The 13,056-nt window shown below is 42.3% G+C and overlaps 1 protein-coding gene across 1 annotated transcript in view; it reads right to left on the reverse strand.

The window, feature by feature from the left end:
* Tbx20 (T-box transcription factor 20) overlaps positions 1 to 13,056 on the reverse strand; it is a 54,570-nt gene that overhangs the window by 39,356 nt on the left and 2,158 nt on the right. The window contains exons 2-5 of the mRNA XM_059266726.1: positions 11,906 to 12,155; positions 10,880 to 11,044; positions 6,922 to 7,030; positions 470 to 628 (exon numbers count right to left, since the gene is read on the reverse strand). Coding sequence (XP_059122709.1) covers positions 470 to 628; positions 6,922 to 7,030; positions 10,880 to 11,044; positions 11,906 to 12,155 — 683 coding nt within the window. The remainder of the gene's footprint in view (positions 1 to 469; positions 629 to 6,921; positions 7,031 to 10,879; positions 11,045 to 11,905; positions 12,156 to 13,056) is intronic.

Below are 13,056 nucleotides of genomic sequence, written 5' to 3' on the forward strand. Positions count from 1 at the left end.
AGAGTAGTAGAAGATACAACCTGATGCTGTGAATTGGATGTCTTCATGTCAATGAAATACCCGGATGATGCTTAATATTTAAAGAGACCTTCACAGCCATTTTCCTTATCCTAAGTTGTGGCTAAGCTAGTCTCACAAAGTATCTTAAGTGTGAGTAATTTGGGCAGCTGTGTGCAAGGTTTGTGTTTGTCAAAAAAAAAAAAAAAATTGAACATGCTTCTGCAAGAGGAGGAAAGGGTAGCAGGAGCTCCCTGCAGAAGGCTCAGTGGGGTGGATTCAGGTCAGGGATCAGCCACCACACAGCCTGCACTACAGAGCAAAGGTCTTAGAAGATGAGCCGGTGAAATATCTGACCCCTCAGTACATGATGCTGCGATGCTGACATTCAAAGGCTCTCTCCAAAGGAACTTCTATTTTGAGTACTGGGGAAACCCTTGTGCAAGAACAGAACTGCAAAGGGCCCACTCACCAGCTGGTTCTGGTAGGCCGTGACCGCTGTGAAGACTGTCTCTGGAAAGATGAATGTTCTGAATTCTTCCGACTTCAGATTAAGCAGGGAAGCTGTGTGGTCCTTCTTCTTTATGATGTGCACCCGCGGCTGGTACTTATGCATTGAATTCAAAATTATCTACAGTGAGGAGATGGGAAGTCCTGAGTTTCATGTCCTTAACCCATCCAATCTGCAACTTCAGGTTCAATTCTAAGACTAGAACCAGCCCTCTCCCTTCCTCTGCCAAGTCATTTTCATACATTTACAGAGTCATCGAGGTGAATGACATTTTACCAAAACAACCGCGAGTCCCAGAAGCCATCTTCTAAAACGATGGAGGCAAGAGAGAAGTCATGGGGGGGGTGGGGGAGGTTTCTATGTATTATAGTGTGTGTGTGTGTGTGTGTGTGTGTGTGTGTGTGTGTAGTGTGTGTAGTGTGTAGTGTGTGTGCACACACGTTTCTGCTGGTGTTCCTGTTTGTGTGGGCACATACACTTATGCATGTGGAGGCCAGAGGTGAATGCTGGGTGTTTTCCTCAGTCTATTTCTCTGGACAGAGTCTCTCACTGCACCTGGAACTCACTGACTAGATTGCCCACTGAGCTCCAGGATCCGACTGATTCCACTCTACAGCGCCCCCTGCTGAAACTTGGCTTTTATGTTGGTGCCAGTAGGTGGGGAGTGGGGGGGTCCCAAACTCAGGTCCTTATGTGGCAGGCATATGAGCAACTGAACTATCTCTTCAGAACAAGTTTTATTCATTTTTCAAAATCAAGGGGGCTGGAGATATGGCTCAGTGGTTAAGAGCACTGGCTGCTCTTGCAGCAGACCCAAGTTCTATTCCCATGTAGTGACTCACAGCCACCTATAAGTCTAATTCCACGGGACCTGACACCATCTTCCACTTTTGACTTCCATATGGCCACCAAGTATGCACATGGTACATATACATGTGGGGCAAAACACTCAAACACATAAAAGTAAATGAATTTTAAAAACAATAATAACAAGTCTTTAAAATATTTTTTGTTTTTTCATCTATTTAGACCATAAAATGCATGTTTAATTTTCTAAATAAAAAGTAGTATTTTGTAGCAGGCCAGATTGTTATTTACAAAGGAAAAAAGTAAAATGATTTAGAAATACAGTATTGCATTAGGCAGACATGGGTTAAAATCCCAAAACTTCCACTTCACAGCTCTTTTAATCTTGGCCAAGTGAGCAAGCCTCTCCAACCTAAGTAGCCTCAAATGTGAACTAGGCACTAACTTCACAGGGCCAGGGTGAGGATAGAGGATGTTACTTTTAACTTTGTTTGTATTGTTTGTGTGTGCGCACAGTTGTACAGGTACACATGGAGGCCAGAAGAGGGCACTAGATCCCTTTGAGCTGCATCCACAGGCATTTGCGAGCTGCCTGCAGGGGCTGGGATCTAAACTCAGATTCTCAAGACAGAGAAGCAAGTGCTCTTTGCCCACTGGACCATCTCGACAGTCCCTAAAGACTGTAGCCCTTGTGAAGTACACAGGAAATAGGAAGTGCTCCAAAATAAGAACTTAAAAAAAAAAAATAACTGACAATTTCTTTAACCACTAACTTCCAATTTCAAAACTAAAATGTAATCAATGCCATGGCCATTCTCCATTCTGTAGCTATTAAAAATTACAAGTTCTTAAGCCGGGTGGTGGTGGCGCACGCCTTTAATCCCAGCACTCGGGAGGCAGAGCCAGGCGGATCTTTGTGAGTTCGAGCCCAGCCTGGTCTACAAAGCGAGTTCCAGGAAAGGCGCAAAGCTACACAAAGAAACCCTGTCTCAAAAAAAAAAAAAAAAAAAAAAAAAAAAAAAAAAAAAAAAAAAAAAATTACAAGTTCTTAGTAATGATAATTTATCTTTGTTAAAGGGGCAGCTACAAAATAGTATTTTCATTCGTTCTACAACTAAAATATAAATATTTTGCCACTGTACAAAATGAGCAACAAAACCTTTCTGTCCTTGTTTGCTCATGTATGTGTTTGTTTCCAGACAGGGTTTACCTCTGAACCCCAGGCTAACCTTGTCTTGAAACCTTGGGAAGTTTCCTGCCTCCACCTCTTGAGTGCTAGGATTATAGGCATGAGCTACCACATTTGACTGAACAAAACTCATTTTTAGGTATAGTGTTTCCCACATGTCTCTACTGACAGATAGCTACTTAAATGTACAAAACCGGTCTGCTTTTTTCTGAAATTGGATGTTCAGTTCTATCCTCTCCTCAAACACCTTGCAAATCGTCTGGTCTCAGGAAGCACCCCATAAACAGTGCATTGGGCTCACTAGGTGATGTTTGCTATTTGACATGGTGACTGAAGGACCCCTTGCTTTCTTGACTAATGTGGATGGGTATGGTGTAGGAGGGAGAGTTTCTGATGAGTGCATTTGCAAACTCAATACTAGATACTGAGGGTAATTGATACTTGGTGGACATCTGCATCTTTGGGTGGTGCCTTTGTAGATTTAAACCACCTTAAATAGGGCCAGGCATGGTTGTGCATGCTTCTAATCCCAGCACTTGGGAGGCAAAGGCAGAGATAGGTAGATATCTGTGACTTTGAGTTCAAGACCACTCTGGTCTACATAGTGAGTTCTAGGACAACCAGGATTACGTAGAGGAAACCCTGTCTCAAAAAACCAAAAAATAAATCAAATAAAATAACAACTTTAGATCAAAAATATTGTGCCTACACTGAACATATATACTCTTTTCCTTGCCTTTATTCCCTAAACAATTCAGATCAATAACTATTCACATAACATTTGCATTGCATTAGGTATTCCCAGTAGCCTACGTACTACTTAGGAGAAAATTATATGTAAATAGTTGTTCTAATTTATATAAGTGACTTGGGCCATGGCTTCATTATTTTCAGGACACCTTAGAACCAATATCGACAGAAATAAGAGAACACTCGACCACATAGTATCTCTCTGCCCTCTGACTTGTAAGTCAACCTCAAGTCATTGAATGGGATTGAATTTTGTATCTGCCACTCTTTCAGTCTCAAACCAGAATAAGAGCAACTAAGGAAAAAGAACTCTTCAAATATATGGAAATTAAGTTTTGAAAGAGAACATCATTTCTCTATATGATGTACTTCCTCCAAGGAGTCCAAGACAATGAGACTTGATCATAGATCTAGAGTCCAGCGGAAGTAACAAAAGCAAATATTTGTCTCCTAATATAAAATGTTTTCCAGCATTCCTTATATGTTCAACTGAGAAGATAAGAAGAACTATTAAATAACATTTCCAGTCACCCACATATATACATACCAAAATGAGAACAAAAAAAACCTAACGCTTCAAACCTTAAATCACACCCCTCCCACTCCTAAGCCCTCCAGTCTGTTTCCTCTGGCAAGGGGCGCTGAACAACCTCAGACTCTGAGGCTGCTGACTCGGCTCCAGACCTCACAGAGCCAAGAACTACCAACAGAAATGCAAACTGTGCTTTGCTGAGGAAATACCTTCCAGGGAACAGTGGATGCTCCTGTCGGAGACTAAAAACTACATCTGTGATAAAAATGAGAATCTTTGGGCCTGGGGAAATGGCTTAGGGGTTAAGAGCACAGGCTGCTCTTCCAGAGGACCTGGGTTTGGTTCCCAGCATCCACACGGCAGCTCACACCTGTCTGTAACTCCAGTTCCAAGGGATTTAACACCCTCACACAGACAAAACACCAGTGCACATCAAATAAAAATAATTTTTTTTTAAAAAAGAGAGAGAACCTTCATCAAACTGATTCCAAGAAGCTGATCAAATAATAAAGTACCTAAGAACCCTTCTTTCTCAGTTTCAGAGGATACTTATTCTGGTGACAAAGGGTAAAATTAAATCATACAAGTTGTAAGGCTAAAATAAACATAAGTGGCCACCAGCAACTGAATAATTTGACAAGATCCAATTGCCACACAATTGGGCTAGATCTCAGAACTCCTAAAACCCAGCTACCCTTGGAGATGATGCTAAAATAAAACATTTAAATTCTGGCTAAATACTGAAGTCTAAAGTCTTTCTGGAGAATACAAAAGAATTTTAAACTTTCACATGTAGAAAATCCAAAGAAATTTTTTTAAATTGTATTTTCTCTCTGCAAAGATTTCAGTTGGGACATAATCTACTTTAATATGAACCACATTGAATAAGACTGATGACTGGCCTACAAAGAATATCTCAGATAGTTCATAAATCTCAAGCCGAAGATCCACTGAATGGGAGCAAATTAGGCCAACATTGAAAAGATCTATTATCTTTCCAACAGGTGTAACAACAGAAGCTCCGTAGCCCACTTCCACGTCTCTCCATGCTACCCACAGTTGCAAGATAACCCGCTCACCCTGATGTGGTTGTAATAAGCAAGGAAGGTCTCCTGGGGCACAAGGATAGAGACACCTACTCAAGTCAATTCAACTGTTTGAAACCATCTCTAGGACTTTCATTTACTGTCCATTTACATCCATTCTCCTCTGTATTCCACAGATCCAATAAAAGAACTAAGCCTTAAAGTCACAAGAACCTTATTTAGTAAAAAAAAAAAAAAAAAAGAAAGAAATAATAAGAGAGATTATATAATTATTATGAAGCTATAATAATTATCCAAGGAAGGAAACTATGAAAGAAATCGTGTTCTTTCCAACAATGAAGGCAAAAACACAGAAATAATCTGTTCAAAAGAAGCATGCAAGTCTGACTTGAGTTTCTCACATAAAATCTAAATGAGAATCTGTCCATATATTTCTATTTTAGAGCACTGAATCATAGGGGCTTGAGAGGTAGCCCAGTGAGTAAGAGTGCTTGTCCTGAAAGCAGAAGGCCCTAAGTTCAAATCTCCAGCATCCATGTAAGAGCTTGGCACCGCTGTGTATTCCTGCAACTCCGGCACTAGGGGATGGGGACTAAGAGAGGAGGATCCAAGGAGCTCACTTGTCAGCTCACCAGACGAGACAGCAAGCTTTGATTGGGGGAGAGATTCTGCCTTAATATAATAAAGTGAAGACAGGTAAAGGAGACACCGGATGCCTGTCTCTGTCCTCAACATGCATGGCATGGGCACACACACTTACAGACATATGAGAACACACACACTGGCACGTATGTACACACGCACAAGAGCATGAACATTCAATCACATCCAAGACAGTGCCCTAACAAGGAACTTAGCAAGTGGCAAGGGCCATTCTGTCAATGGTTATTTGCTCTATCAACTGCTGATAGAGGCTCTGAACTGTGTTTTCTCTTTTTCCCACAGCCAATGACTCTTTTTCTCAGATTACAATCAACTCTTTACTCACACAAAATGAAATGTGTTTTTGTTTGGTTTAGTTTGCTTTTTGAGACAGGGACACAGTTGGGACAAGTTATTTGGACCAGGTTAACCTCCTCCTGCCTCCACCTCCCCTGGAGAGATGACAGGTGAGCACTATGTCCTCTGCTCTGTTTGTAATTATTACCAGTATTGTCTGACTTAACACTTATGCAGCCAGAACAGCAGAAACTAAAACTTGGAGTCCTGGAAGAGAAGAGTGATAACAGAGCCTGCAGGGAGACATGCAGACTCTCTAGGTGCCTTTTAGGGAAAAAAGAGAACAACTTTATTTTACAGTTGGTGTATTTGGTGCAGAGCAGGGTCACTGGCAGTGCCAGGTCTCATCTAGAGCCTTAGTAGTCAAGGGCTCTGAGCTCCCTCCCAGACATTCCTCCACTGAGAGACACACCTGAAGGTGTTTTCCTCCTGGCTTTCACATTGCCTTGCTGTAGTCCAGAGAGACATGTGAACGCCAAAGGGAAGATTAACTGAGTCAGAGTTTGCCCTGGACTTTAGGTTTGCCCTTCATGAACTCTTTACAGACTTTTACCAGTCTGTACAGCAACAAACAATGTGAATCAACAGCTTTGCACGCTTGTTTGGAAATAAGGCCCTCTCAGTCTGCTACACCTCACTCAGATGATGCACTCTGCAGAACGCACTTAGCAGGCTCCCAGAGGAAGTCTTAATCTCACTTTTTTATGCAATATTATTAATATACTAACATACATAAGATGCTTAACCCCCCCAAAAAAAGTGTTTGCTAGCCTCCCCAAATGCACAGTCCCTTTGTTTTGTTGGGAAATGTGGCAAAGTGTTTGCAAAACTGTTAGGAGATCCTTGGCACAGAAGATCCCAGACCCCCTTGTACAACAGTGCCACATGGCTTCCCCATGAACGGCTTTAACAAAAGCAGTCAAGGTCCCCTGGAGAACATATGCATGTTCTCATACAATGACTCAGAGATGGATAGCAGCAAGTTTGGAAGATGTGGGAGAGGGAAAGGCAGAGGGAGGGGAGAAAGGATATTTCACATACCGTGTCCCTTACATCTAGAGAACCAGCAGATCCAAGGCTCTGTACTTACATGGCCATGTTGATCGAGTTCGTTGTTGGTGAGTTTCACCTTTTCAAAAGACACCATCTGTTTGAGGAGCTGCTCACCAGTAAAGGGGGAGTCTGGGTGCACATAGAGCCTGGGAAGAGCATTGGAGAACTTTAATGAGGTGTGTGTTAAGACTCTGTCTTGAATTAAGCACGTTGGCACACCTATCTGTCATCTCAGCACTCGGAAGGCTGAGGCAGGATTAGAGTTTGAAACCAGCCTGGGCTACATAGTGGGATCCTGGATCAAACACATTCGGTCTTTATTCTAAATGTTTTGATCCTAATGGACACATAAACATCATGCAAGGAACACATTTCTCTTGTCCCATGTACCTTGGATTTATTAAAATTGCAATGTTGAGATAACTCCAAAGCATCTAACATACTTCTTCATGTCCCAGAGATATTGGAGTAATTAATACATTTTCTATTATCTGCTGAGCAAGCCATTTTTCAAGGATGAGTTTGTTCATTCTCTCTCTCTCTCTCTCTCTCTCTCTCTCTCTCTCTCTCTCTCTCTCTCTCTCTCTCTCTCCTTCTATTCTACTGGTCTACATTTATCAAATACTTGACCTTACTATTAAAGGCCTTTAAAAAAAAACTGTTACAGTAATGTCTAAGTTTCTAATATAGGCATTACTGTCAAGCAATGAAAAGAAACAATTCAAATGAGGAAGTAACTTTAGAGAACCAACTCATTTAAACTTAAAAGTGACTCAGTTTAATTTACTAGTACAAGTCTGGCTAACTTTCAATGCAGGACACAGTGAATGCTTTCTAGTCTATGGATCTGAGCTGAGAGCTTCCTGTCCTGCCCACTTTACATGCCAGCACACAGCTGCATTACAACTGTTTATGTGCTGAAAGTTTTAACAATCTAAATGAAAAAAAAAACAATTAAAAAAAAACTTAAGCAAAAAAAAAAAAAAAAAAAAGCTTTGGCAAGAAAAATCTCGTGTTTACTGGTTAGCTGTGCTGCATAAGGAATGCACACTCACTGTAGAAGAAAGGCCAGCCATTCTGTCACCCTGCTGTCACACTAAGTGCAGCCCTTCCTAAATCCTCCCCCCACTGCCTTCCTCACACAATCTTTCAAAATCAAAGTGAGATGATGAATGTGAAGGAGGACGAAATCCTCTTTTTCATAAGACATTTTCCCTTTCTTTCGTTTTTTTTTTTTCTTTCTTTTTCTGTTCTTCTTTTGTTTTTGTTTATGTGCTGGGAATTGACCTCTGGGCTTGATGCATGCGAAGCTCACATTGTATCAAGGAGCTTTATCAGCAGCCCTGACAAATTCCTTTACTCACATGTCAGCTTATTTGTATATAAATTTTACATACCATCCTTATAGCTGGAATTCATAAATAGTTTTGTTGGGAAAAGCAGGAAGAAAGGTCATAGAACAAACATGACTGGCAATATTTGGGTAAAGAATGAGTAATCTGTGCCACGGTCTACCATACAGAAAGACTAAGTTCCGAAGAATCTGTACCATTGCTGAAATGGATGAAACAGGTCGGGAGTGAACCTCCTTGAGGCTGACACTACCAGAGTCCCACCCCACCCACAGGGGAACTCTACGGGCCTCAGAAGCTTGTTTCTCTCTCTGTTTTCTGGAGAGTGCTCATAATTGTCTTGTAAATACAAGTATACTTTGATAGTTCCGAATACAATACCATGTCAAGTTTTAGCTCTCCAAAGGTATAATTTTACAAATACTGTTATTTTATTGATCAGTATCACATCATCCTTCTCTCCTAGAATCCCAATTTACTAAAAGATCTAGAAATTGATGACATGCTTCTCCTTTATCATATTCACTATATGTAATCACATTAGCATAGATATGAATTTATTTAAATATAAATTACAGTAGTGGTATGAAAATGTAGCATTACTTTGGTCATGAATAATGTTGTGCCTGTTACAACTACCAAATAATGTTATGAAGTATTGTGTTTCCTGATTACAAATCACTGACTTCGGTCTGACGGGGAAAAAAAGGGCTTCTTTGATTCAGAAGTTTCTTAGAAACTGACTTTCTACCATCAGCTCAAGCATTCTGATTTCCCAAGTTCCTTCCTCTATGGAGGTGGAAAATCTAGGAAATTATTTTCTGTAATAATAATAACAACCAGGAATTTCCATTAATTACCTGAAATGTTTCCATGTCATGGTTTTATCTAATATTAATTTAAGTAAGCCAAACCAGGACACATGAAACAACATAGAGGACCCCCTCCTCCCTCACCCCCTCCTCCCTCACCCCCCTCCTCCCGACCTAAAATTCCAGCAATAACTTACGCATGCTTCAGTTAAGATAGCACACTGGTAGGCACTTTTTCTCTAAGCAGAACAGATTAGAAACGTAAACAAGCATGTCATATTTATGAAGTCCCGCTGGCTTGCAGCGTATAGCCATATTTTCAGAGAGGAAGAAAACGGGATAAATAAGAGTAAAAGACCAAAGAAAAAGAAAAGCTAGAGAAAGCCAAAACCAATGTGTGCTTAGAAAAATGGTTAGGAATCTGCTCAAGTTCCTACTCTCGCCCCTTTCTCTTTTCTCTTTCAGATCCCTGTTTAAAAAAAAATTAGAAACTGAGCACTCGTGAGCCGAGTCATCATCTAAGCAGTCTGGATGCTGCAGCAGGACCGTGAGTTTGAGGACAGCCTGACTGCATAAAAAAAAAAAAAAAAGTTTTTAACTGAATTGGCTTTTCAAAAGTAAATAATAGAAAACGCCAATTCTACTAATTTTAATATCTATTACAAGCATTGCTTTTCACTTGGAAGAACAAATTGCCTTTTACAAGTATTTCTTAGTCCTAACTGTTTTTACTATGCTGACTCCGAAGGCTTGGAGGCAGCTTTCCTGGTCTGTTTTAAGAACAAAAAGCCAGAGTGCTGTTATCTGCTTCCTGGTGCCTTGAACAGGCTGGAAGACAATAATGTGATCTCTGCTGGTGGAGGTGGTGCTCCCCGGGACTGTGTCCGCCACCCCCGCTGGGTTTGCTGAGCCTGTAGTGTCTGTGGCTGCAGACTAGATGCCTACAAAGAACCAGCCACACCTTCAAGGATCTTAAGTCTGTACGTCGAAGTAAATGTTTACCTGTGATCTAACTTTCAATCAATTACCAAAAATTCGTCATGAAACAGGCAGTTTCTTATTCGAAACAATGGAGTCAACACATGCTGTTTGCTTTATATTAACATCTGCAGACAGACTCGTATAACTTCAGCTCTTACGCTATTCCTCCTGAACGCTCCTTTGAGTAAAACGCTCATGAGAAAGGTTCATAGAGACATTTAAAAACATTATTAGCAAAGGTAACCAAGAATACAAGCTGCATTGTCTCCAATATATTAGCTGTGTTTAATGTAAAAGAATATTAACTTATCGAACTATGCTTATCCATCAAAATTGTGGAGGGGGAAGAAGAAATTGCTGTCCTTACCTAAAACCTGTGAGTCTTCTGTGGGTCAAAAACAACCAGTTTTACCCAAATGATGCTAAGCATATGCAGATATAATCACACTGATAACAAATGGCTAAAAATGTCATAAATATTTTATGCACATGAAGATTTCAGGGCAGCTATCAGCATATTTATTTATTCTTACTCTAAGCATTCTATCAGAAATATTATACATATACATATATCTCAAAAAGGTCACGTTTCTAACAAATATTCAAATTGAAATTTCACGAATATCTGGGATTAATTTTGAGAGATAAAATTAAAGGCAATGTTTTCTCTATGCACAAAGTTCACCTTTCTTGAAGACTAACCGACATGTTTTGTTTTCATTCCTGCGGGCGTCCGGGCTTGGAAATCTCTCACGCCAGAGCCCGGTGGTTAAAAACAATTTGCTTAAAATTCACATAAATCAGAAGGGTTAATACCACTTTAATCTGCAAGAAGTCCAAAGTCACGAACCTGGCTGGCAAGGGAGGGTCAGCCTTGCCGGCTACCAGCCATGAGGACCGGTGGTAGGCATACCGATACCTCTTGTTGTCCACCGGGACGATGTCCATCAGGACTATGTACTTGGCCTCAGGATCCACTCCGGAAAATGACACGCGGATGGTCGGGAACATCCTCCTGGCAGAGAGAGGGAGAGGCGGGCTTCACTCTTTGTAAAGAGCTGAGCCGAATTAGGGAGAAAGGAAGAAAGTTGGAACCACCTTCTATGGAGTCTCAATTTCCCCTTTGGTTGTTGTTGGTTTTGTTTGTTTGTTCTGTTTTATTTCGTTTATGAACCCTCAGAGATGTGCCTACAGAGACAGAACTTTCCCCTCTAAAAAAGATTCTGTCTCTTTTTCGGGGGCCCCAACTGATAGGTAAAAAAATCTGAGTTTGTTTTGTTTTCTCCCAAATAACCAGAGGTGACTCAGTTGCATAACCCATCAAAAATCCCGGGCATTCCTGAGGGAGGGGATTCGTGGAGTTGGTTTCAGAGACTAGACAGGAATCGCCCAGGGTCAGGCTCTAGCGAGCAGCCCGGCTCACACGCCCGGGGCCGCCGCCCGGGCCGCCACTACCCGGAGTTCATCCGTCTTCCGCTAGGGTTTTCAGCTGGGTTTTTATTGGAAGCAGGAGGCTTCGGCAGACTGAATGTAACGCGGAGCCTCTCCTTCCCCTTCCTGCAGTCCCCAGCCGAGCTCCCGCCAACCCGGCCTTGCTCCGAACCCAAGATACCTGGGTGGGAGCAAAGACCTGGCTGCGCGGCAAGGTCTCCTTCTCTGGGTGTGGGGTCTTGCAGCCAGACCTTGCGATTGCAAGACCTTCTTCCAGTTCTGTGACTCTTTCTCAGGGAGCTGGCGGGAAGCGGAGGCCTCTCAGCTCAGCCACCGCTCTGACCCCCGCCGGGGCAGCTCCCACTCCAGCCCCCCCACCCCACCCCCACCCCCGGGAGCGCAGTGTGAACCCTTTGCTCAGTCCGCTCCCGTCCGTGCCAACTACCTTCCCGACTTGGTGATGATCATCTCCGTGCCCAGTTCATGGAATTTGTCCCAGAGCTCCTTCGTTTCCAAGCTGCAGGCGATTTTAGCCATCTCCTCGCTGGGGATGATGGGGGTGGTGGGGATCAGTGGCTCTGTGCAGAGAGAGGATGAGGAAGGGCTGCCGCCCCCGCTGCCGAACTCCGCGTGAGCATCCAGGCTGGTGAGCTCACCCAGGGGCTGGGCGCAGGACGACTTCTCCACGAATTGTTCTGGAGGCAATGAGAAGAAAGATTGACTGCTGACACTAGTCAACAAGGAAGGAGCTGGGCAGAGCACCCAAAACAAGCCCTTGGGTCTGGTGCCGCTAAACTTGGAAACTCAAGCAGAAAAGTGTGATTCATCACAGTGCAAAATGTACCTGAGACATCCCCGGTGCTGGACACTAACCGAATCTAATGAGCAGGGTCTGTCTGGAACCAGGGCCTATTACCGACGTGGATGAAGCTACCTTAGGAACAGAATACGAGTGAAGAAAGGGAAAACTTGTGATCTTGAGAGATAGAATGTAAATATCACAATCATCCCAAATTCTAGGTTTTTCAGCTACAGAGGAAGGCACTAGAAAGATACCAGCATCCAGTTTGTTAAATCACAGCGGTGGGCTCTAAAAGACTCGTGTGTGTGTGTGTGTGTGTGTGTGTGTGTGTGTGTGTGTGTGAAGACGACGGAGACAGATTACAGGAGCGATAATCTATGCGACTGTTTGTTTCCTCCAGGTAAGTGAGGGAAACAACTTCAATCCTAGTCTATTAAATTAAAGAGAGAAAAAGGTTTTGCCATCTACCAGTGGGTTGAAAATTTCACCCTATGAACCAGACATTCTCCTGTACAGATGATAAAAAGACCTCCACAGGAACTTTGGTGGAATACAGGGGGAGCTTTCAAAATCCGGCCAACTAGCTTTCATTTCTTAAAAAAGAAACTACCTGAATCTGCAGTCTGGAGCTAAACCCCCAACCAAACCAGTGTACTCTAACTGCTCTCAAGGAAAACCACAGAGTTCTAGTTACCTGCATGCACGTGTGTGGTGTGTGCTTGAGTTTGTTATGAAATGATTTTTTTTTATTCCTCATGCTTCTTAACGTGAGGCTAATGGAAAATAGGGTTTTG

The sequence above is a fragment of the Peromyscus eremicus genome, chromosome 7, assembly GCF_949786415.1.
Source record: "Peromyscus eremicus chromosome 7, PerEre_H2_v1, whole genome shotgun sequence".
Taxonomy (NCBI): Eukaryota; Metazoa; Chordata; class Mammalia; order Rodentia; family Cricetidae; genus Peromyscus; species Peromyscus eremicus.